The 25,547-nt window shown below is 42.1% G+C and overlaps 1 protein-coding gene across 2 annotated transcripts in view; it reads right to left on the bottom strand.

The window, feature by feature from the left end:
- Positions 1 to 2,597: 2,597 nt before the first annotated feature.
- Positions 2,598 to 25,547, bottom strand: part of LOC133458672 (uncharacterized) — a 62,352-nt gene continuing 39,402 nt past the window's right edge. Inside the window, exons 4-10 of one of the 2 annotated variants that reach the window (XM_061738830.1) lie at positions 16,883 to 17,046; positions 9,613 to 9,661; positions 9,275 to 9,470; positions 8,384 to 8,536; positions 8,116 to 8,287; positions 6,778 to 6,878; positions 2,598 to 4,455 (exon numbers count right to left, since the gene is read on the bottom strand). In XM_061738830.1, the coding sequence (XP_061594814.1) occupies positions 4,288 to 4,455; positions 6,778 to 6,878; positions 8,116 to 8,287; positions 8,384 to 8,536; positions 9,275 to 9,470; positions 9,613 to 9,661; positions 16,883 to 17,046 (1,003 nt within the window). In that variant the 3' untranslated portion in view covers positions 2,598 to 4,287. The remainder of the gene's footprint in view (positions 4,456 to 6,777; positions 6,879 to 8,115; positions 8,288 to 8,383; positions 8,537 to 9,274; positions 9,471 to 9,612; positions 9,662 to 16,882; positions 17,047 to 25,547) is intronic. The other variant, XM_061738831.1, reaches the window with a different exon arrangement.

The following is a 25,547-nucleotide window of genomic DNA, read 5'->3' on the forward strand; positions in this document are numbered from 1 at the left end:
AGACGAAGAGGGCGGGCTGCTGCAATACTGGAAGAAAGCCACATGTAACTGTGTTTGAAAGCATGAGGGCTGTGTTGACCATCTCTGTTTCCGAGTCTGTGAGACTGGTGAGGATGAAGCACGGGTGAGATGAAATCTTTGCACACTCAGTACCTATGATTGAATCTTTTTTATTTGCCCACTAGCTCCACCCTCTGGACACTCATTGCTGCTGCAGAGATTTAGTTGTCACGAAACTGAATAGATATCTTTATTGTCATTATCACCGGGTATAACTAAATTAAAAGTGCTCTCCAGTCAGCGCATCATATAAAAATAAAATAACTGAAAAATAAATCAATAAAATGAAATAAAAACAAATAAAATAAACTAAATATATATATTTATAGACACATTCACCCCTCCACACATACATCAACACACGGACATTACAAGAACTTTCATCAACATGCAATCATTTTTTGTTATTGCACATTAGCTTCTCTTTTTGTTGAGAGTGGTTATTGCTGTTGGATAAAAGCTGTGTTTGAGTCTGTTTTTCCTTGTTTTCATGAGTTTGTATTGTTTCCCAGATGGCAGCAGTTCAAACAGTGAGTTTCCAGGGTGTGAACTGTCTTTTATTATATTTTGGGCTTTTTTCTGACAACGGGAGTGGTGGAGGTGTTCCAGTGTGGAGAGCACGTTTATAATAATTCATCTTCGAGTAGTATCACTCAAGTGGCAGTTTGTTTCCGTTAATCTGGCAAGTTATGTCTTCATACTGTATCTTTTTTAGATTCTGTACTGGGATTTTACCTGTTAAAAATGAGATTTAAAAAAAAAGGTTAGATGCTGATCTTCCTGGAGGATTTCTTTTGATAATGATGGTACTTTTGGATATTTTTCATGTTAAAGATCCATGACAATTAAAGTTTATTCAGATGTGGAATAAGCAAAATTTGCTATTCACACACCAACTAAAATGCAGAGGTCAAGAGAGGGAAAGAAACGATTTTTTTATTTACCCCTCGATCATTATTAGGAGTCTGAGGACCCACAGAGTGGAGATGGATGAGTTTGTAGCACTGTTGGCAGGAGTGTCCAGGAGTACCTGGAGTATCATGTCCTGGTTTAATGCCTATAGGACATGTATTTCCAGGAGTTCTGGAGTCCAACGTCTCTCTTGATTTCAGATGAAACATGTGAACAGAAGTGAAGGTGTGCTTGCAGTGGCTGGACCCGGATAAGGGTAAGATGGATGGATCTATGGATTGATGGGTGTATACCTGCACATGTGGCTGTCAATACGTGTCTCTAGTCTTACCATCAGACAGTTTCTCACCTCGTGTTTGCTTGAATTTTCTTTTTCCTTTGAGGATCGGGAAATTATTATTGAACTGAATTGAGTTGAACTGAGCGCTATTTTCTTCTGGTAAATGAGCATCAAACCTTCATCTCAGACATGCCCTATCTTGTTGAAAAAGGAATATTATTTACATTTATTTAAAACCCATGAGTGTCAGTTTTTGTGTGTTGGTGTTGATTTTATTATGTAAAGCATTTAGCACTACTGGGTATGATAACGCTATATAAATAAAGTTTCATTTTATTTAGCTTTTAGTTCAGTTCAATCTTCAGTGCCATAAATATCAAAAAGATAAGCAGAAAATGTCAGGCTGGAGAGGTGAGGACCCAGATGCAGGAGAGAGAGGGAGGCAGGAGTTCTCAAAAACAAAAAGGATTTATTCCAACAAAAGGTAAAAACAAAACGCTGCAGAGCAGGATCAAAAACTAACAGGGATCAAAAACCAGGAGCACATGGAGGCAAGAACAGTACGGTCTGACAGGGAATGACAAGACCAGATATACTGAGGGGATAACGAGACATGACGAGACACAGGTGCAGACAATCAGGGCAGATGGGACACAGGCGGGGCAAAACAGAAACTCAGACTGGGGGAGGGAAGTGTCAAACCCTGACAGAAAATATGTAAAAAAAAAAAAAGAAGGGCAAAAAAAGGAATACTGCATAAAAATGGCCAGAAAAACCCATGTTCTTTTTGGTCAGATTGTTGTTGAAAAACTGAAGGACAGACCAAGCGTACACTCACTGGCTACTGTATTTATGGTCATTTTAATAAAGTAGACATTGAGTGAACATTACATGCAACAGTTCATCCGCCAGTGGCAACAATGACACATACAAAGGTTTTTCCTGCGTTTTATCTAAAAGGTATAAACAGTAAAATACAAGGATGCAAAAACCTTTTAATTAAAGGGATTGTGACATGAAAAACACATTTTTCTTGATTTTTTGTGTTTTGTTGGGTGTCTTGACATCAATTACACCCAAAAAACAAAGAACTTTTAACATTCAGTGTATTGTGTGCTTTCTGGGATTTTCCGCATAACTATGCAAAAACGGCGCATGTGGTTTGGTGGCGGGCCGTTACGTAACGGCCCGCTAAATCACCGCCCCCTCCACCCAGCTCCCTGCCTCCTCTCCTCTCCAGCGCACCATAAAGGCTGATTTATGGTTCCGCGTTACACCGACGTAGAACCTACGGCGTAGGGTTACGCGGCGACGCGCAACGTACGCTGAACCCTACGGCATAGGCTCTGCGTCGATTTAACGCGGAACCATAAATCAGGCTTAACACGGAGCTGTTTAGAGCCTCTTTTGTTCTAATCACCGGAGGAAAACTGCTAAGAAGACCCGCGGCCACTGACTGGACTTAAGATAAGGGGACAGTGCTGCTTGCATGCCTTTATTTTTATGATTGTTTGCTGTGGTTCGCCCTGCTGCTTTTCCGTGCATGCTTCGCTTGTCGCTCCCGGCTTAACTCTCCGACGCCGCTGTGAGCGTATGGCTGGAGGAGGAGGAGGTTTGGAGGAGGAGCGGAGCAATGATTGACAGGAAAGGGGAAAAAGGAAGCGTTTTTCACGGCGCAAAAAAACACTGTAATAAAAAGCCAGGAATAGAGTACTAGAGTGAAGTTTTTCTTGTTACACTCTTTTAGACACATTTGAGGGATGTTGGCCAAGACTTTTAATAGTGTTAAAAGCATGTTAAAAATGATGTCACAATACCTTTAAAGCAGACGGTATGCTGTTTTCCTGAAGTTTTAATGATATATGGCCCAAAAGAGTCCTGACCCTGAATAGTAAAACAGGTGCAATTAGCTTCTGCGTTGTGTATTATATATGACTGGACTCAAGCCGTTGAATTATCCATTTTTATTTCTGTTCCCTTTCCCTGAACACATCACAGAAAAAGAAGGAGTTACAATAATGTAGTATGAACATAAACACAAGAAATATACAAGGGAAATACCCAATTAAAAGTACAAAATAAAAGCTCACTTTACCCGAAGACATCACAGTAAAAAGAAGGAAAGTTTAGGCGGGACAGAGCCTTCTATAGGGGTCTTGCCGACACCCAAATAGATTGTACAGAAACACAAAATCAAAAACTAAAGTTCCGCCTGAGAAAAACTGTTGTATATTAGGTTTAGCAACGATAATTTGGGGGTAATAATTAATCTATCAAATCAACCATTGTTACACAGGTGTATGATAAATACAGATTTTGTAGCTCCAGTAGTCTTCCATGAAAGTAGTTAGGAGATTCTGGGAGAGAGCAAGAGAGAAAAGACATGGAAAAAAAAGGCCACAGGTCACCCCACTACCAGGGAAGCTTGCTCTACCAAGTGAGCCAAAGGGCCCCCGATGTTGGCCGTTTCAGGGCTGGAATGAGCCCTTGATTCCACACATCCCTTATTTTGTGGAAAGTTTCTTTCGAGATCAATGTAACAGGGAGTTTGCCTTTAGTCTGGAAACAGAGCTTGAGAAGAACAAGGTGACGGTGCTGGATCAGGTGAACAGGGTGGAACATGGTCAACAAAACGCTAAACCGCTAATAAGTTTGAATAAGTTTAGAGTATAAAAATAGTAGCAAAAGAGTAATTATAATAAGTAAAATAATCTTAAGGCCAAAGACGATGTAATCTTGGGATAATATACTGAGAAGTGGACTATCGTGGATGCCCTAATCTTTAGTTTGAACACAGGTCAGTCGGTCACTGAGCTCATCAAAGTAGTCATCAACAAATGTTGATCAGTTCTGATGACTGCAGTATGGTAATGATATAGACAATTAACAATTTTACATTTATGACGTGATTACCGTATATGGTAAAGGAAGGCATATGCAATGTTGGAACATGAACATACTGAGAAGTTGACATGTGATATTCAATGTGTTTCTCCTGAAACTGCTTCTCTGTGATTATCGTTATCACAGATCCCCTACTCTTGAAACTCATCAAAGTAGTTATCAACAGATTGAAGCATCTGTGTGATGGCGCTGAGCAGCAGGATGTCGCAGTTCATGTCCAGCTCCAACTCTTCGCTGTAGTTCTTCACTGGTACAACGTAGGACATCGGCATGCCGAGCCGGGTACTGACCTCCTGCATCTGGATCACAATGCAATAAGATTTAAATAAGGGTTATCAGAGCTGAGACTGCACGTATTTTACTTGAGAAGCTCCAGTCATGTTTTTGTGAGGGTAGCTCACATTAGCTACCAAGGGAACACGGGGAGAACATGCAAACTCCACACAGAAATGCCCTTTCGCCAACCCCACCCAGGGTGTGGGCACTGAAGTCATGGGGGAACTAACACGCACTTCAGCACCCACAGCCCAAAAACATGCACACAGTCCTGGGCTATACATGCCCCCTCTGGCCAGCCGGGACGCCAGGTGGGGTGGGGAGGATCCTCACCCTGCCTGGTGAAAAGAAGCGGCCTGCTCACTCCTCAGGTTAAGGAGACCTGAGCTCAGTGTAGGGCCCTCCCCGGGTTGGTAGAGGGAGCAATGCCCAGGGGCCTCATTTAAAATGGAGTGCGTAGGATTCATACTAAAAGTGCACGTACGCCCAAAAGCCGAAAATGGCGGGCGCAAAAAAAAATCCGGATCTATAAAACCGCGTGCACGCAGACTTCCACGCAATGTTCCCTTTATGAATCACAGTCCACCTGGAAAGCTGCGCAGCTGACTCCGCCCCATATCCCGCCCTCAACACGCCCATAAATCCATATGGATGAGCCTACTGAGCATGCGCAGTGGCTTCCTGCAGCCTGTTAGGGATGAATCCGGATGAATGCGTCAGAATGAATGAACGTGTCGAGCCACCGTGCCACTGAATTTCACTGAGATCTGAGATCTAGAAGTTGTGGATGATGTGGAGAGAGGACAGTGAAACGAGATTATTTGGTGGTCACAGTAAAAGTAGGAAAAGTATATAAATAGTATAAAATAAAGCGAGTGAGTGGCAGCACGTCGTTGCTGCCCGTTAGTGCCACGATCGCACGACGCAATTTCCACTGGGGGCAGGGGGAACATGTCCCCCCCACTTTTCAAAATGATGTATTTGTCCCCCCCACTTTTTACAGTTTAAAAACTAACGGTAGGCTCAGCAAATCATCAAGACACTCGGGACGGCGGCCCCGCAGCCCCCGCTCCCCCTCCTCCCTCCCGTCTCCCCTCAGAGCTGCTCTAGGCTGTTTTATGGTTCCGCGTTATACCAACGCAGAGCCTACGGCGTAGGGTACGCGGCGACGCGCAACCTACGCCGGACCCTACGGCGTAGGCTCTGCGTTGGTGTGACGCAGAACCATAATTCCGGCTTAAGGTGTCAGTATGCTTCTGCGTCACACACACGCAGAGCACACGCCGCAGCCGTGACGCCGTCACGAACCGTTCAGACTTCTCCGTCTCTTCATTTGGTCGCGGTGCAGTACCCCCCGCGACCACTAGTTAGCGATCTTTTTCTGAATGGTTTATCCAACTTTTTCCGGTCACAGTAAATCAAAGAGATAAGGACAACTATTGTGCAAAAAACAAAAACAAAAAAAATCACATATAAACGAAGAAAAGAGCCCTGGAAGTTCACTACTGATTCAAACCGGAAACCGGAAATGCTTCGCTTTCAAACGAACCAATCACAGCCCTCTCGGTCTGCGTGTGGACGGCGTCTCCTCGACGCGTAGTTACAATTTTCAGGAGGTGCACGTCAGTGACGGCGCATGTGACGGCGTGTCCTCTGCGTCGATCCAAACCAGACGCCGTAGGCACGGCGTCATTTTGACGCAGAAGCATAATTCAGCCTTTAAAAGTAAACAACATGAGCGCACGTACCCGTGCATGACAGGCAGACACACACGGGGAGAAGAGACTATTTCTTTAATTTTTATTTTTTTTAAAACTTACCCTTATGAACGCAATTGTTATATAGTCCAACTTTCCTTATTTTAATCAGAACACTTTCTTTTTTCCTCTTCGGCGTGGAGTAGTGGGCTCGGAGCGGCAGCCATCCGCCCCCCCCCCCCCCCCCCCCCGCCCCCCGCTGCCTGCTCCGTTATCAGCACTATTTTATTATAAGTCTGATGTTGTGATATGTGATGACATTATTAAGAGAGTATGACATGAATCTGGCTTCATTTCACCACCTCACAGCCTGCGTCGCCAGTTCCCCGTGTCTTAAGTAAATTCTTACGGGAGGGTCCGGGTTGCCGTAAAGATACGCAGATTTTTCGGTTAGTTTTTTCTTTTTAGATCCGAGGCTTTGTGTAGAAGGTGGCTTCCGCAACTTTCAGGCGCTTTTTCTGCGCAAGCAAGCTTTATAGATGAGGCCCCAGGACTGTTACTTAGGTATGAGCACTGGGTGATAAAATGGGTAAAATCGGGGATAAAAAAATAATAATAAAAAAAAAGAGAAGCTCCAGTCATCCTCACCAGATCTTTGATGTAGCCACTTTTGTAGATGTTTCTTAAATCCTCCTTCACCAAAGGGCAGGCTTCATCTACTTTAGAGAGCAACGCCAGCTGAGGAATCCCTTGAAGCAAAAATAACATTTGGATTTAATATTTAATATTCCTAATTACATTATTTTAATAGCCTTCTGTTGTGCCACAAAGGGGGTGCTGGTTCAGTTATTAGAGAGTTATTAATAATTGTCTTACGATGGTTATTAATAATTAATAAAGAAGATGACTTATCGAAATGAATTATCAATATGAATCAATCAAAACGGGGCACCACCTAACTTTATCAGGAAAATAATAACTAAACAGCAAAATCCGTCTCAAAGTAGCTGTTATTCCATACGTAACAGCCGGTTGCCAGGGGTGGCGTTACAGAACAACAGTGAAGGAAGGAGTCACAGACCTCTGCAACCAGCAGCTGTGACAAATATAAGTAAAATAAACACAAACAACTTCTCTCATTGAAATTAATCAGAATTCATTTACACCAGTATTGCTTAAACACTGCCCAATGCCTAAACTACACATAAACAATAACAAACTAAACATTAAACACAAATTTCAGATCATCTACGTATGTGTGTGGGGGTGTCAGTGTATATGTGTGTGTGTGTATCAGTATGTGTGTGTGTCAGGACAACGTTACGTAACATGGACCAAAAGAAAAATGTTGGACAACGTCACATTATGTTGACCAAAAGGAAAATGGCGAACGTCACGTCACACAAGACTTCAAAGAGAGACAGCGGACGCACGCTTTTCAAAACTGGGGGTGAAAGTGTTCAGAGGCTTTATGGCCAAGATAGGAGTGTGTGTGTGTGTGTGTGTGTGTGTGTGTGTGTGTGTGTGTGTGTGTGTGTGTGTGTGTGTGTGTGTGTGTGTGTGTGTGTGTGTGTGTGTGTGTGTGTGTGTGTGTGTGTGTGTGTGTGTGTGTGTGTGTGTGTGTGTGTGTGTGTGTGTGTAGGGGTAAGTAGGAGAGAATGAGAGAAATAGAGAAGAAAGTATGACCCTGGAATAACTTCTCCCCACTAAACCATCACCACAAGCTCTTCAGATGTTTCCCACACAGAGACGCACCAGTGTGAAACTAACTTCACATGTGCGCTCTGGTCATTCGACTGGGAACTGAGAGAGGGCTTTGTTTTCTGTTGTGGAAGAACATTTCATCAAGATCCAGCAAACTGGATGCAGTAGACAAACAATAAAATAAACAAACACACTTAGGCTGGGCCTGGCCCAACCGTTCTTAAAAATGGGAAATGGTGTATGATAATAATAACATATGAGGCAGGAGCAAATTCTACCGACCCATCAAGTTGATCTTCTTGCGGATGGCGTCCACCTTCTCCTCCAGCTGTGGGGTCATGATGGAGATCTTGCTGGCATCGATAACGTAAACCACACAGTGAATCTTGTCTTTGTGATCTGGAGACTTGCGATAGCCGTGAACCTCCGAATGCAGAGGATCAGACGGGTTGAACTGAGTCCGTGTTTGAGGAGAAAGAGAGCAACAGTTTCAGTTAAGCACATCCACGTCCTTGTTCCAGCCAAAACCCACCAGAATGGAATCAAGTACCTGGTAATAATCAGGCAGATGACCTTTGAGGATATTACTGACGTCATCTATGTGAAGCCCCGCCCCTTTACTCTCCTCCAGTCCCATGGTGTCACACAAGATGACTGGCAGAGGATTTCCTCCTCGTCCGGCCTTCACAGAGTAGCTGCGAAACTGTTGGGCACAAAGTGGAGGAGGAGAAAACAAATTCAGTGATAATGGGATGATATTCTTATGTTGAAATTTGGGCCTGACAACTCATAATAATAATAAATTGTATTTATAGAGCGCATTTTCACCTGAAGAACAAGTCTCAAAGCGCTTACAATAAAGATTCGAAAAAAAGAAAAATAGAAAATAAAAATAAAAGAGAAATAAAAATAAAAAAATAAAATAAAATAAAAAAAGCTAAATTAGCAAAAAAAGCACAAGGACATTCTAAAAGACCAAGACATCAGGGATAGGCTTTCTTAAAAAAAAATAAAGTTTTTAAGTTTCTTTTAAAACAGTCTGTGGTCTGGGGGGTCCTCAGGTGGTCAGGCAGGGCGTTCCAGAGCCTTGGGGCAACTGCCTGGAATGACCGATCTCCCATTTTTTTGAGCTTTGTTCTGGGGGGGTGGAGGTAGTGTTTGTCACCTGAGCGGAGGGTTCTTTGGGAGATTTGGGGTGAGATGAGGTCCTTCAGGTAGGCGGGTGCATTTCCATGAACACAGTGGTAGGTGAGCAGGGAGATTTTATATTCAATTCGGTGATGGATGGGAAGCCAGTGGAGGGAACGGAGGATGGGTGTGATGTGTTCATGTTTTCGCACCCTCATCAGGATCCTGGCAGCGCTGTTTTGAATAAGCTGGAGCTTTTGAAGGCTCTTGCCAGGAATCCCGATGAGGAGTGCATTGCAGTAGCAACTCATACCTGTGTTGTCAGGCTGGAGGTGGAGTACCCAGATATGGCCCGGTTGGTGACGTGGCCTCTGAATACAGAGTTGACGGAGTTAAAAAAGCTGGACTTTCCAGCTCCAACTGGTCCAATGAGTAAAACCCGGGCCTGAGACACGGAGCTGACGGTTGGTTTGAAGGATTTGATGCTCTCCATCAGCTCCGCCCTCTTCCTGTATAAAGATAAAAAAAAAACAGCTGTTACTCCTTACACAGTCTTACAACTATTTAAACTGTAAAAATTTTAAATTGTACATTCTAAAAGTAAAAAGTATTTGGCAAAAGGAGGGAGGAGGGAGTCTTTATCTTTCTTACTCAGGTTCCCAGACTACAGTCCTCCATGGTTTCTCAAGTTCAGACGTTTCTGTTCAAAAGTAAAGATGATTAAGAAAAAGAAAAAGTCAGCAAATCTTAATGAATTTCATAGACATGTATGAGGTAAAGCTGGTGTTGTGGAAAAACCCATTAAGTGCTTTCAAATACATTCTTTCCAACTAGGCCGTAAGGTACCGCAAAACGGTACTAGTTTCTTCTTAGCGTAGTAACATTTTCGTTCGTGATCAAAGGTGCGGTCGCCACGTGATCCCGCTGCACCAATAGGATGAGCGTTACTAGTAAACACAACGGCAATATGGCGGCAACATGGTGTCCTACGCCTAATAGCATGATGATGAAAACAAACCCCAAAAGTCGTCAAAAATGATTAGAAATGATCTGAAACCGTGCTAAATACACTTCCACGTCAACGAAGAACTTTGAGATTATTAGACAACAAGGCGGACCTTATCTAAAGTATCTCCAAACTCTGGATTCGATACCATGACATGTAGCCTATGTATTTCTCTATAGATAAGAACGCTATTCTTTCGTTTGTTTTTAATAATAAGATGGTTATTGATTAACTTGCTATTCCAGATTCATCTGATCTCGTCACCAATTTTATTTATATGGAACTTTATTTATATGTAATTTATGTAAATAATAATAATAATGTAAATAATAATAACAATAATGAATAACCATAATAATCATTTGTGCCATTAGAGATCTAAATGCCACAGAGAGGAGAAGGTGATCTTCCGATTCCAATTACATTGTCTTGTATTTATCTATGTAATGTTGTTATTGTGGCTTTTTGCTGGTTATTGCTGCTGCTTTTTATCGGAGCCTTGCATTGTTTACTGACTGTTGTGCACTTTATCCCCATCTTGCTGCTCACTTTTGTACTTTTGTACATTTATTAATGTGTTTGTTCTATGTCGTTAAACTTATGCAACCAAATTGCCCTTCAAGGGAAACCAATAAACTGATGATAATGATGATGATATGTGAATGTTTCGGCTTTCAAGTTATACTTTCACATAGTCAAAGTAGATGTTATTTTTTTTATATTTTATATTCAGATCAATGAAATGCAGAACCATAAGAGTGTTTTATCACAGTTTTGTAAAGTTACAATTTCAAAACTTTTTTTTTTTTTTTTTTATTGATCTTTTTATAGGAAACAACAGTTTCAACAGTTAGGTTTTGTGTGTTTTTTTTTAAACACACAAAACCTAACTAAGGAACAGAGTCTCTGTAGCGTTAAATAATAAATAAACAGATGAGCAAGAAATGATCAAAGGAGGAAAGTAATGTATGAGCAAAAGTGCATACAAAAAACAAATGCAGTGGTGAATGTAGATGCCCATAACTGATATCCCATTAACTGGAAATAAATAAAACATAAAAAAAACAAATTAAGGAGATGAAAAGAAAATTAAGGGAGGGGGGGGTCAGTCGGTGGGTAGAGTCTTCAACGCGGTAAAGTGGTCTATGAAGGATTGCCATTTGCGAACGAATTTAGCTGCGTTGCCTTTTACAGAGTATCTCACCTTCTCCAATTTAAGAAAAAACATAACATCACTAAGCCAAATAGAAATAGACGGGGACTTGGGGGATTTCCATAGAAGTAAGATACGACGTCTTGCTAAAAGGGATGTGAAAGCCAATACTTCTGACTGTGTGGGGCTGATATGTGAGGAGTCAACAGTGAGTCCAAATATTGCTAAGAGAGGGGCCATAACAACTTTTTTACCCAGAACTTTAGACATGATCACAGAATAATCACTCCAAAATTTCTGTAACCTAGGACAGGAAAAAACATATGACTTAAATTGCAGGGAGAACCCTGGCATCTGTCGCATAGGTCTGCAACATTCGGATATATTTCCGATAATCAGGATTTTGATAGGTGGGCTCTATGCAGCACCTTAAATTGAATAAGTTCAAGTCTAGCGCAAGGCGTGCTAGATCGTATGCTACGGATAGCTTTATCCCACAGCTCCCCTGTGAAGTCAAGGCCCAACTCTCGTCCCCAACCCTCCCGAGCTTTATCTACAGAATGATCATCAAATGTCATACACAGTGCATATATCTTAGATATCAGAGACTTTTGACTGAGTTTCATAGTTAGAAGATCATCCCACGGTTGGTTCGCAGGAAGGGAAGGGAAGCATGGAAACAGAGCAGAGGCGCAGTGTCGAAGCTGGAAGTAGCGAAACAAATGGGAGGCAGGCAAATTGAACTTTGACCTCAGATCTGAAAATGTGGAAAAGATACCATCCTTATATAGATCCCTGAAGTGCTTAATGCCCCGGTTGTACCAAATCATAAAAGTGGTGTCTATTAGTGATGGAGGGAACAGATGATTCTTAGTAACAGGTGTATAGATGGATGGAGAAGCAAATTTAAAGTGGCGCCTAAACTGTGACCAAATCTTAAGGGAGGAAAGCACCACAGGGCTATTTGTAAACTTAGAGGGATTCAATGGTAAAGAGGAGGAGAGTAGGGCCGTTACAGAGGATGAAGAGAGTGACTGAGCCTCCAATCTGCACCATAATAACTCAGGAGACTGAAGCCAATAAATTAGTTTGTGAATATGCGCTGACCAATAGTAAAGCATAAAGTTTGGTAGTGCTAGACCCCCATTAAATTTAAATTTTTGGAGAAGCGAATACCTCACTCTGGGTGTCTTACCGGCCCATAAAAAGTTGGAAACAATTTGGTCAAGTGATTTAAAAAAAGATTTTGGTAGAAATAAAGGAGTGCATTGGAACAAAAAAAGAAATTTAGGCAATACAGTCATTTTCACTGTGTTAATTCTTCCTATCAGTGACAATGGTAGGGAGTTCCACCTCTGTAAGTCCGCCTTCACTCGAGTTACCAGTGAGGAAAAATTAGCGGTGAAAAGAGAGGGCAGAGTGCGGGTCACATTAATCCCTAAGTATCTAAAGCCCGACGGGCTGAGTTTAAAGGGGATATCAGATTGTTTGAGTTGTAAAGCAGAGGAGTTTATGGGGAAGCATTCACACTTGTGAAGATTGACCTTATAGCCGGAGAAGGATCCATAATTCTTCAACAGAGATAATATTGGTGCGATGCTGGTTAAAGGGTCAGATACATATAAAAGGAGGTCGTCTGCATAAAGTGACAATTTAAGTTCCACATTAGATCTAGAGACTCCGCGAAATAGAGGAAGAGTTCTTAAAGCAATTGAAAGTGGTTCGACGGATAGAGCGAATAGCAAAGGGGAGAGAGGGCAGCCCTGTCTCGTGCCACGTGATAATGTAAAATAAGTGGAGTAGTTGTCATTGGTGTGAATGCTGGCCTGAGGGGAAGTGTAAAGAAGTCTAATCCACGATATAAACCTGTGTCCAAATCCGAATTTATGAAGTGTTGCAAAAAGATAGTTAAATTCGACATGATCGAAAGCTTTCTCAGCATCAATTGCGATAACAACTTCAGGGAGAGGAGAAGAATCTTTAGAGAGAATCACATTAAGAAGTGTACGAACATTATAGAAGAGCTGGCGTCCCTTGATGAAACCATTCTGCTCCTCAGATATGATGCTAGGAAGGATCTTATCAAGACGAATTGCTAGTGCTTTGGCTAAAATTTTGACATCTACATTCAGTAAAGACAAGGGCCTATAAGAAGTGCATGATTCAGGGTCCTTGTCCTTCTTCAAAAGGAGGGCAATGGACGCCTGCATTAAAGAGGGAGGCAATGAGCCATGATCAAGGGACTAATTGTACATTGAAAGTAAAAGGGGGGCTAATTTGTCTTTGAATTTTTTGAAAAACTCAGCTCTGAACCCATCGGGACCAGGGGCCTTGTTGCTTTGCGTAGCTTCAATGGCGGCAGCAATTTCTTGCAAGCTGAAAGGAGCATCGAGGCCATTAGCCACATCCAAATTAATAGTAGGGACAGTGATATTATCAAGAAAGGAGGTCATTTCTGCTGTGTCAAGTGGAGATTCTGACTCATAGAGAGAGGAGTAGTATGATTTAAAAATTGTGTTGATGGCGATTGGATCGGTGGTAAGTGTGCCATTAGAATCTCTAATGCTGGGAATCAGTCTCGACGTTGCTTGCCTTTTTAATTGGTGAGCCAATAACCTGCTTGGTTTATCGCCGTGTTCATAATAGTTGGCATGAGCGCGTAATAGGAGCCGTTCAGAATCGGCTGTCGCTATAAGATCGAATTTTGACTGCAAATCAAGCCGTTGTTTCAGTAAACTCGGACTCGGGTTAACTAAGTTTAGTCTGTCTGTGTCCTGAATTTTAGATGTGAGCTCCTGTAATTTAGCCCTGCGGATTTTACTGGCGTATGCTGAATAAGAGATAATCTGTCCTCGCAAATATGCTTTGAGTGATTCCCATACTAGCGAAAAACTGGTAGAATCTGTTTTGTTTAATGCAATGAAATCATCTATTGAAGCAGATATAGAAACATTAAATGCATCGTCGGATAAAAGCAATGGATTAAACCTCCAGGGAGAAGAAAAACGGGGGCCCTCAGACCATGTTATATTCAAAGTTAGAGGGGCGTGATCCGAAATAACAATTGGGTGGTATACGACAGAAGTAACTTTGGGTAGAAGAGAGCCATCAACAAAAAAATAGTCAATACGTGAATATGACTGATGTACTTGTGAAAAAAAAGAGAATTCCTTATCTCCAGGATGTGAGACCCTCCACGGATCAACAAGCCCGTTCTTGACTGTAAAATCGGTAATAGATTTTGACATAGAGGATTGAGTCAAAGTACGAGGATTCAAACGGTCCAAAGAAGGATTAATAACACAATTCAGATCACCGCCCAGTATTGTAATATGCGTATTTAAGAAAGGGAGGTTGCCAAACAGCCTATCCGTAAAATTGGGGTCATCAAAATTAGGGGCATATATATTCACCAACAATACAGGGTTACAGTATAGAGTGCCCGCAACAATAAGATATCTACCATTCTCTCTGGTAACTCTTTTGTTGATCAAAATTGCTACTCCTCTAGACCTAGAATCAAAATTTGAATGAAAAATATCACCCACCCAAGCTCGTTTGAGTCTGAAATGATCTTTATTTCGCAAATGAGTTTCCTGAAGGAAAGCTATGTCAGTGTCCAAGCGTTTCAAATGTGAAAAAATCTTTGATCGCTTAATTGGATTATTCACAGCTTTAACATTCCAGCTAGTGAATGTAATGTTTGATCCAGTATCAGGCTTGCGCAGATTACGATCGTTCATAGGCATTCTCTGAGAGAAAATAAGACTGACTCACCCACCACCAGAGGAGATATAAGGAAAAGAGGTAAAAGGGAAAACCAAAACAAACAAAACTCAGGAGTATATACATACCTACAGAGACAAAAAGCCAACATCCCATAACCCCCGCCCACCCACCCAACGCACATTAGATGATCCCATCCCCAAACGATGGAAACAGCCGTGCTGGCTTCAAAGGAAGCCATTCTCAAAAAGAGATGCTTTTGACTATAAAGCTAAATACAAAAACAAAAACAAAATTAGCTCCTGCAGAGTTAAAACCTCAAAAAAAAAAAAAAAAAAAATATGAGGCATATGAAACCATCAATCTGAGCCATTCTGACGATCGCTGTCTTGTCAGGGTAACAACAAACGTAAATTAAGGAGATCTTTGGCCTATAGAACAATGATATAAATATATGCACTCACACACCCACACAGACACGCACACACATGCACACAATTTAAGCAAAGACAGGGGTGCGTGCATATTTTCTTATCAAGGCATCATACCAGAGAAATGATTAGGCCATCAATTTTAAATGGTGTTGTTCCCATTGATAGTTAGAAGAGAAAAGAAAAAAAAATAAATAAATAAATAAAAAATAAAAAATAAAAGATTACGACATAAAGTCCCATTTTCTGAATTGACTCAGTCACGCACCCCGGGCCAGAGTCCCGCACGTACATCAAGCTGGATAAATCGTCCCAGAAAACTAGCTGGTAGTCACTTTTTTTATTTTCCTGATGAATGCCAGGGCTTCATCTGGCGACGTGAAGTCACGTTGCTGGCCATCATGGGTTACACGCAGCCGGGCGGGATACAGCAATCCATACCGGACTCCTTCAATCTCCCGCAGCTGACGGCGCACGTCATTAAAGGCAGCGCGCGCCCGCCTGCTGTCTTGGCAGTGTGGTCCGGGAACACGGAGATGCTCATACCCCGGACTTTGATCTGCTGCCGCTCTCTCGCCTTTCTCAGGATGTCAGCGCAGTCGGTGTAATAATGGAGCCTGGCCACTATTGCGCGGGGCCGCTCCCCGGGCTTCGGTCTCGGCATGAGGGTGCGTTGGGCTCTGTCCACCACCGGCTCAGCGCCGAGGGAGAAGGCTTCCGATAAGAGCCTGGAAACACCGGCTGCAGATGACGAGTCAGGATCCTCCTCCGGGACGCCAATAATCCGTACGTTCTGCCGACGAGACCTTGACTCCAAATCCTCGCATCTGTCCTCCAGCCTCACATATTCTTTCGACAAGTGATCCACTTTTTTCTGGAGAGCAACGATGTCGTCTGAGCAGCTTGTGAGCGACAGCTCCATCTCAGCGACCGTGGTCGCGAGACCCGCGACGTCCGCCTTCATGGAGGAAATACTGCCAGAAAGATCGGCTTTAAGAGAAAGCAGCTCGGACTTAATGGACGTTAAATTCACGTTGAGTGCTGCCTGAAGCTTTGACCGAAATATAGCTGCAACATCATTGCGAAGAGCGGAGAGGAGTTCGGTTTTAAGCCGGCTGAACTCCGCAGCTGCAACCTGCGCAGCGCAGGTGCTCTCCGGAGGAGGAGAATCACCACGGGGCGAGGAGACAGCGTGAGCTGCAGGCCGCGGGTTAGCTGGAGGGTTATTCCCCGCTTTGATGGACTTTGGAGGCATTTCCGTGGTAAGTTGTCGAAGTAACCGCGTTGAAAATAAGTTAGTTAAAACCAAAGCCGTGGGAGTGATGCAAAAAGTGCCAATAAATGTTGAATTAAAATTAACTTTGCAGGAGCTCCGCTAGTCACGTCTCATATATCACCCCATGTACAGCTAAGCCCAAGTTACAATTTCAAAACTTTCTTCTTACAATCATGACTCTACCACATGAAATGTAATTGCAATGAGACTGTCCAGAAAAACATTCAAACCAATTCTTTATGTAATAAAACAGGAACAGAAAATATTATTAGATTATTTTTTATTATTTATATTTTATTATTATTTATTATTATATAGACTCATCTTACTTGACTGTGTGGTGTCTGCACAGGATGGAAACGGTAGGGTGTCCATAATATGGTCTGTTGAGAGAGTCTCCGCATATACCAGCTCACAGACGTTGCGATTGGTGGCGGCATGAAACACCAGCTGAGGGAAATCCCACCTCAACCTCCTCTTCAACCTATCCTGCCTGCAACACACAATACAGTGACAGTTTAGAATAACAATAGAATCACCAAAAGCATGCTTACATTAAGATTTATATATTATAGGCAGTATTATTATTTATAATAATGTTGTTCATCTTTACGCGGATGACACAATTATGTACTGCTTTGCTTCTTCCATCTCCCGTGCCTTGGAGTCTCTACAGACTGCTTTTGACACCCTTCAGTCCCAGTTGTCTCAGCTTAGACTGGTGGTGAATGCAGGGAAGACCAAGGTCATGCTCTTCTCCAACAGCAAGCAGGCGTCAGCGGCACTTCCTGGCATTGTGTCTCGTCAGGGTACACCTATTGAGATTGTGTCAAACTACAAATATCTTGGCGTTGTTCTTGACGACACTCTCACCTTCCAACTTCACATCAATATGCTCTTGAAGAAACTGAAGTTGAAACTGAGCTTTTTCTTCAGAAACAAGTCCTGCTTTTCAGCTCTTGCTAGGAAACGGCTGGTTACTGCCACCTTCTTGCCTCTTTTGGACTATGGTGATGTCCTCTACATGAATGCATCTGCAAGCTGTCTCCAACTTCTGGATGCTGCGTACCATGGAGCGCTGCGCTTCATAACCGGTTGTAAACCACTTACACACCATTGTGTGCTTTACTGTCTGGTTAACTGGCCATCTCTTTCCATCCGCCGAACCCTCCACTGGTACACTCTCATTTACAAATCCATTCTTGGTCTGCTCCCACCCTACCTCTCTGTCTACTTTTCACGCAAGCAATCCAGATACGCTCTCCGTACGCAGGATATCATTACTTACTCCATCCCCTTGGTCCGCACAGAGAAAGGCAAAAGGGCGTTCTCTTTTGCAGCCCCGTCCACTTGGAACTCCTTGCAACAGAGTCTGAAGTTGACGAACCTGATTCCCCTTGCTAGTTTTAAGCTTTTGCTTAGAGACATGGAGAGTGCATCTTTATCTTGTACTTGCACTAGATGACCTCTGCCGCAGCTAAGCATTTAAAGCACATAAGCTAGTCTGTGTTCTACAAGTTTTATTTTTGTCTGGGGCTAGTGTGCTAACCTGATATCTCTATTTTCCAGCTATTTAACGGTTATAGTGTATTGTCATTTCCACTCTGCATCAGTTTCAAGTGTTATGTCCTGTCATATCTTGTCATGTCTCATTTTTTATGTTTTATGCAACTGTGTGGATGTGAACAGGTCACACTTGAAAATGAGTCTTCGGACTCAAGTGTTTTATCTGTATAAATAAAGGATAAATAAAATAAAAAATAATATTATCATTAGGTGAATAAAGGACTATTATTTAGGTTCTTATAAAATCTAAAAATAATATGGCTGAATCATGGTTACCCACACCTTTTAATGCATCAATTTTCAATAAATATATCATTTAATCTTTGTAGCTTTTTAAATAATAATTTAGTGGCCAGGAGATGGAGCTCTGTGTCACTAACATGAGCTGTCCTGGGGTCCGTTTCACAAAGCAGGTTCAACAAACTCCTAATCCTGAACTCTTAGTTGATCTACTCTGAGATCGGAAACTCTGAGTTTTCGGTGCCAGAACAGCGGATTTGAGTTAATTTACTCAACTCTAAGTAGTTTCACCTGGAATTAAGCGCGTGCGCCACAACTATAAAAAGCCAGCATTGGGACTTCCGGTTTGGCTGACGGCGGAGTAGGCTGCAAGCCGGGAGAGCTCTGTTGAAATCCTGCTTTAATTCTTGTCACATGCGATTTAGCAACACAGTTCGTTTGTGCAAACATGTGCGAAAGGCTAGTAGATATGAAAAAGGCTACTAGAAAGCAAACTCAACTGATAGGTGAGCAGTCTCCTGAAAAGGGCCATGAGGAGGGAGCACATGCTAGCCAACCCGAACAGCTCGCTGCTAGCCCCACGCCGCTAACACTGGCTGACATGGAGGAACTTCTCAATTCAATGGAGGAGCGCATTACATCCAAACTTTCTGCCCAACTCACTACTGACCAAGCAATTATTGATCGGCACGACCAGACTATTCAACAGTTGGAAACTTCACTTAACGACATGGAGACCGGGCTGCTAACCCTCGAGTCCACCTGCTTAGCGCTGTCCAAAGAGAACGAGACCCTCAAAAATAAGACCGACGATCTGGAAAACAGGTCGAGGCGGAACAACATCCGTGTAACCGGCTTACCCAAACTTAACCAACTTCCAATCTGGGTTAAGGAGGCTGACACCACCTCCACCTTTAAAACTAAACTTAAAACCTTTCTGTTTAGTAAAGCCTATAGTTAGTGTTTAGTAAACCTCTAGCTGGTGTTGGTAAATCTCTAGGTAGTGTAAACTCTAGTGTGTTAGAGTCAGTAGTCATAGTTGCAGCTATAGAACAAGACTATAATAGTTAGTCTCAAATATAGCTTCGCTGTAGATATGCTGCTATAGGCTTATGCTGCAGGGGGCACCGACATGATCCGTTGGGCGGTGCCTCTCACCCTTCTTCTCCTCTACTTTTCCCTTCCTCTCTTCTTCATTACCATTTTTATTTATTATAAATATCTCATAGCTATCATTTTTGTCCATCGTTCCTGTAGTTTCTTGTGCCGGCCCCCCTTTTTTCTCTTTAGTGCATGTTTGCAGGCCGGAGCCTCGGGAGCTGCGTTCTGGCCTGCATTCCCGACGCTATATAAATAAAGTTGAATTGAATTGAATTACCCGAGAAGGCTGAGGGCTCTCATCCGACTGCTTTCATTGAGATATTCCTGAAGGAAACCTTTGGGGCAGAGGCTTTTTTCACTCCTCCAGCAGTCGACAGGGCTGACAGGATAGCTATCCCCCGAAGGAACAAGGATGACCGTCCGCGCCCGTTCATCGCGCGGATCCACCATTACCAGACCAAGGAGCGTATTCTGAAGCTGGCCCGAGAGGCTGGCGCTCTCTCCTTCCGCGGATCCGAGATCCACATCTGCCCGGACTACAGCGCGGAGGTCTCCAAGAGAAGAGCGGAATTCTCCGCAGTCAAGTCTCAGCTGAGAAACGCTGGATTCGACTATAGGATGTTTTTTCCTGCCAAACTCCAGGTCACCGACAAGAACGGACAGAAACTTTTTTTTCTCTCTCCCCCTGAAGTTTCGGCTTTTCTCCTAAACAACCGGCCAGGTACCCCTCCCACGCCTTCTACATCAAACTGACTGTATGAATCATGCTGCTGGAGCAGTTACTTTTGAAAGACCTGCGATGCCTCTTGCTAGTTCTTTTTTTTTTCCTCTCTTTTTTCTTTTTTTTTTTCTCGTTCCAGATCGTTTTTTTTCTTGTTCCAGAAAAAGTGGGTCTTTTTGACGTCTTTGATGCCGGTGTGATCACACTGTAAAATGTTTTTCGGGACTCACCATGCTTTTATTTTGTTTATTCCTCTCTTTTACTATTGGACTTATGCTCAGTTCGGTTTGACAATCACTCAAGATGTTAAGCTGAACTCCGATTATAGTTTTTGCCACGGGCCTCCGTGAGAACTATGTTAATATAATAGGATTTTTTTTTCTTTTTACAGGAAAAGTTACCGACTGAGCCCATAGTTTGTTTTCTTTTTCCTTTTTTTTTTTGCTTTTTGCACAGTTCCATGCTAAAATCTGCTAATTCTTTTTTTATTGTCTATTTTTTTTTTAATCTTTATTGAAGTTTTCTTTTTCATAATAACAGAGTTCGAGTGAAGTTAGGTGTTCTCTAACCTGCTGGTTAAGAACACTGATCAACCCCCCTGTCCCCTTCCAGATGCTCTTTTTTACGTCCCACTAGTCTTTTACGTCATCTTTTCTTTTTTTTTTGTTTATTTTATTTTTTTTTCTTCCAGACTACTGGGAAATATTAGTTCATATACATATCATAGTATTACAATCTCAGATCACGGAGCCGTCTCATTTAACATAGCTTTACCTAATTGCCTCAGGCCCTCTCGCAATTGGAGACTTAACCCCCTTCTCCTAGCTGATGAACAAATTGTAAACCATGCTTCTTCGCAAATTAATTTTTTCATTGAAACTAACGCCTCCTCAGAAGTTTCCCATTCAACCTTATGGGAGACCCTGAAAGCTTATCTTCGTGGGCAAATAATTGAATACTCCTCCAGGGAAAAAAAATCAAGAATTTCTAAACTTAATGATATATCACGATCCATTGCAGAGATTGATTGCCAGTACTCGTCCTCCCCGTCTCCAGCACTTTTTAAAGAAAGACTGCGGCTAAAGACGGAATACGACTTACTCTCCACAGATAAAGCCGTATACTTACTTACGAAAGCACGTTCTAATGTGTATGACTCGGGAGATAAGGCTGGCAAGCTACTGGCCCACTCGTCTTATTCCTAAGGTTTACAATCAAGCAGGTGAAATAGCTACAGACCATTTAGAAATTAACAACACTTTCAAACAGTACTATAGTAGCTTATATAGCTCTGAATGTGATGACATCTTTTCACAGCTCAGCCACTTCTTTGATAATCTTCCCTTTCCCTCTGTTCCAGCTGAACAAAATTCCCTGCTGGGGGGTGAGGTGTCCAGTGCAGAGATTCTAGAAGCTATTAAATCCTTAAAATGCAACAAAACACCTGGCCCGGATGGTTACACTTCCAAATTTTAGAAAGAATTTGCACTCGGGCTGTGCCCTCTCCTCCAGGCCATGTTTAATGAGTCCTTGTCATCTGGGCATTAGCACTTTTGCCGCAAGGAGGCAGAGACCCACTCCATTGCTCCTCCTACCGCCCAATCTCCCTGCTGAATGTTGACTACAATATTTTATCCAAGGTTCTAGCAGCTAGACTGGAGAAGATTGCTCCACAAATGATTTTATCAGACCAAACAGGCTTCATGCTATATAGACACTCTAGCTCAAATATTAGACAACTTTTCAATATTGTTTATTCCCCCGCGTCCCACTCCCCTGAAACTGTCATATCACGTGACGCTGACAAAGCGTTTGACCGAGTGGAATGGCAGTATTTATTTGCAACTTTAAAAAAAACTTGGTTTCAGTGATTCTTTTGTTTCTTGGATAAAACTCCTCTATTCTCATCCTCTAGCCACGGTAATTACTAATGGTCAGCAATCTGAGCATTTCTCCCTTGGCAGTCACTCGCCAGGGCTGCACTCTGTCACCTTTGCTGTTCGCCATTGCCATTGAGCCTCTGGCCATTGCTCTTAGGCAATCAAAGGACTTCCATGGTATAGAGCGAGGTGGCCTAACAAACAAAATATCTTTATATGCAGACGACATTCTTTTATATGTTACAGATCCATTGAAATCTGTTCCTACCATTCTCAACAATCTAACTCAATTCGGAAAAATCTCAGGCTATAAAATCAATTTTGAAAAAAGCGAAATGTTCCCTCTCAATCAGGCGGCCACTCTAATCCCGGAATCACATTTCTAATTTAAAATTGTCAGTAAGGGCTTTAAATATCTTTGGGTCCAGATCACTCCTGTTTTTCGTCCCTCTTTACTAAGAATTTTGGTATTTTGTTTGAAAAATGTAAAAAAGACATGGTTAGATGGATGAACCTCCCACTGTCCATAGCTGGCCGAATTAATCTGATTAAAATGATTATACTACCTAAATTTCTTTACCTTTTTCAGAATATCCTGTTCCTGATTAAGAAGACATTCTTTAACTCATTAGAAAGGAACATATCATCGTTTATTTGGAACGGTAAACCACACAGAATTAAAAGAAGTGCTCTCCAACGACCTAAAAAGCTTGCTGGCCTAGCCCAACCTAACTTTATTTAATACTATTGGGCAAGTAATATTAAAGCAATGTTGCACTGGATGGGAGGGCACAGTGTGCGTGAGGTAGGGGTGGGCGATATGACCTAAAATTAATATCACGGTATTTTTCATCTTTTGAACGGTGACGGTATAATATCACGGTATTTTTTGGTACGTTTTGGGAGGAGTAGCCTGTCCTGTCCCTTTATGTGAATAAGGTTAATATTTTTATAATAAGTAAATGGTAGTATCCTTATCAAAAAGAGACATGGGAGAGTATTATGCATTCTCAACATATTTATTTGGCAAAAAACCTAAAGATCTTACATATATACATATATATATATATATATATATATATATATATATATATATATATATATATATATATACTGTATATATATATATATATATATATATTATTATATATATATATTATTATATATATATATATTATTATATTTATTTTTATTATATTATATTTTAAGTATTTTGTAAACCTGTCTTAAAATGTAATACTGGACCTCGGTTGGGTTGGTTGGACAGCGGGTGGTGGAAAAAGTCCCTTAATTATATTCTCTTATTCTCTAATTTTCTTCTAAAACCCGCGGTACAGGTGCTTTTTTTCGAGAGAAGAACATGGTAATGGGTATTTTTTTGTCACTCTTTTTCTTTCTTTTGGGCAAAAAGATTCTTTTAAACCGACATTCATTAATTTTTTCTCCATCTTGAAGTCGGTGATTGGTATTCCAGCAGGTTGAAACAGCGCTCTGCGCTCCGCTGCCGTCAAAGACCCGCCCAGCTCCACTTCTGATTGGCTAGTGTTAGTTTGGTTGAGCGCCAGAGCTGCTTTCCTCTCATTCCATTGGTAGACGAACTCGGTTGACTCAACCTTTTTTTTTCTCTCAAACCTTTTTTTTTTTTTTTTTTAAAGCAGTCAAACTCGCACGCCGAGAAAAAAAACTCCGTACGCCGGAGATCCGGCACGGTGCCGGAATACTTTAAGCCCTGCATTTCTTACTACTCTTGTCGTAAGGTGTAGCAGCATAAACGATGCCTGCAGTGAAAGCTGTGTAGTCTTGGGACGTGCTCCGCTGGTGCTGCTCAGCAGCACCAGCGGAGCAGCGGTCCCAGCGGGACCAGCTGCTGGTCCCACTTGCGCTCGTTTTGGCCCGGGTTGCCTCTTCATATTCACGGGCGTGCGTGTTTTTTAAGTGATGGAAACAGGTTGCTTGTGTTTCCACCTCTTGCTGTCACAACACGGCAGCAAACCTTGCATATCACCGACGTTTTTAATTCCTTATTTAGGCTTATTATTTTATAATTGATTTATTACGGTATTGACGGTATTGCAAAATCCATGTCGTGGCGCAGTGTCACACCGGTGATGACTATGACACCGGTGTACCGCCCACCCCTAGCGTGAGGCCTGGGTGCGAATGGAATACGCTTATAGTTCACTTGATCTAGGTTCCATACTATGTCCCCCATCACCCCCCAGTCTTACCCAGTTTTGCGCTAACCCTGTGGTCTGTCACTCAATCAGAATTTGGTCACAGTTCAGAAGACATTTTAAATTGCAAACAACGTCAGTGCATTCCCCCATTAAAAACAATTATAACTTCCAACCCTCTCTCTCTGATTCTACCTTCGGTATTTCGTCCACAAAGGCCATTAAGTCTATTTCGAATCTGTTTGTGGATGGCAAGTTTGGATCTTTCGCGCAACTCTCGCAACTGTTTGATCTTCCAAAATCCAACTTCTTTAGATTCCTACAAATTAAACATTTTGTTCAGAAAAATATCACTTCCTTTCCAAATCTTCCAGCAAACAACACAATTGATAGTATTCTGTCATTTTCCCCTTCCCGCAAGGCTCTAATCACTGCTCTCTATAACGCTATTTGTGACATCACCCCTCATTCTCTGCAGGATGTTAAGAGACTTTGGGAGAATGACCTTGGTGAGGAAATGACAGACGGTCGATGGGAGGCAGTACTTGGCCTAGTATATACCTCTTCCCCTTGCGCCAGGCATGGAGTCATACAACTTAAAATTGTTTTGAGGGCTCACCTGACCAAGGCAAGACTAGCCCAGATCTTCACTACTGTTGACCCTTCATGCCCTCGCTGTAAAGGTCAACCAGCAGATTATATACACATGTTCTGGTCCTGCCCCAAACTTAACACATTCTGGACCAACATTTTTAACGCCTATTCCCCGATATTTCAAAAAGTCATCAACCCCAACCCTATATGTGCCCTATTTGGACTCACTCCTGAAACGCACACCTTTAAAGGCAAAGCTCAGGTAATTATAGCTTTTTCCTCCTTGATTGCCAGACGTCTCATCCTTCTTTCCTGGAAAGAACAAGCCCCACCTAACTTCACCAGGTGGATTATTTGTTATAATTTTGATGATTATGGCTCACAGTTTATCAAAACCCCAAATAAAAAATCTCAAAAAATTAGAATATATTATGAAATCATTAAACAATTCAATCACCAAAATTATGACAAATAAAGGATTAACATATATTGCTTTGCCTGTAATGAGACTATGTAATATACATGTATTACGCGATCTGATAACCATCTCTCGATGAATATTTAATTCTCTGCGCATTAATGCTGCACCTTCATCAATTGGGTCTTCATCAAGGACATGCCATGTTCGTGACAATGGACTTCTAATATATATACTGACTCTGTTTTTAATGACAGAGGGAAGAACTTCATCAAACTCGCCTGCTGACTGAATGAATGA

The sequence above is a fragment of the Cololabis saira genome, chromosome 13 (genome assembly GCF_033807715.1).
Source record: "Cololabis saira isolate AMF1-May2022 chromosome 13, fColSai1.1, whole genome shotgun sequence".
NCBI classification, from domain to species: Eukaryota; Metazoa; Chordata; class Actinopteri; order Beloniformes; family Belonidae; genus Cololabis; species Cololabis saira.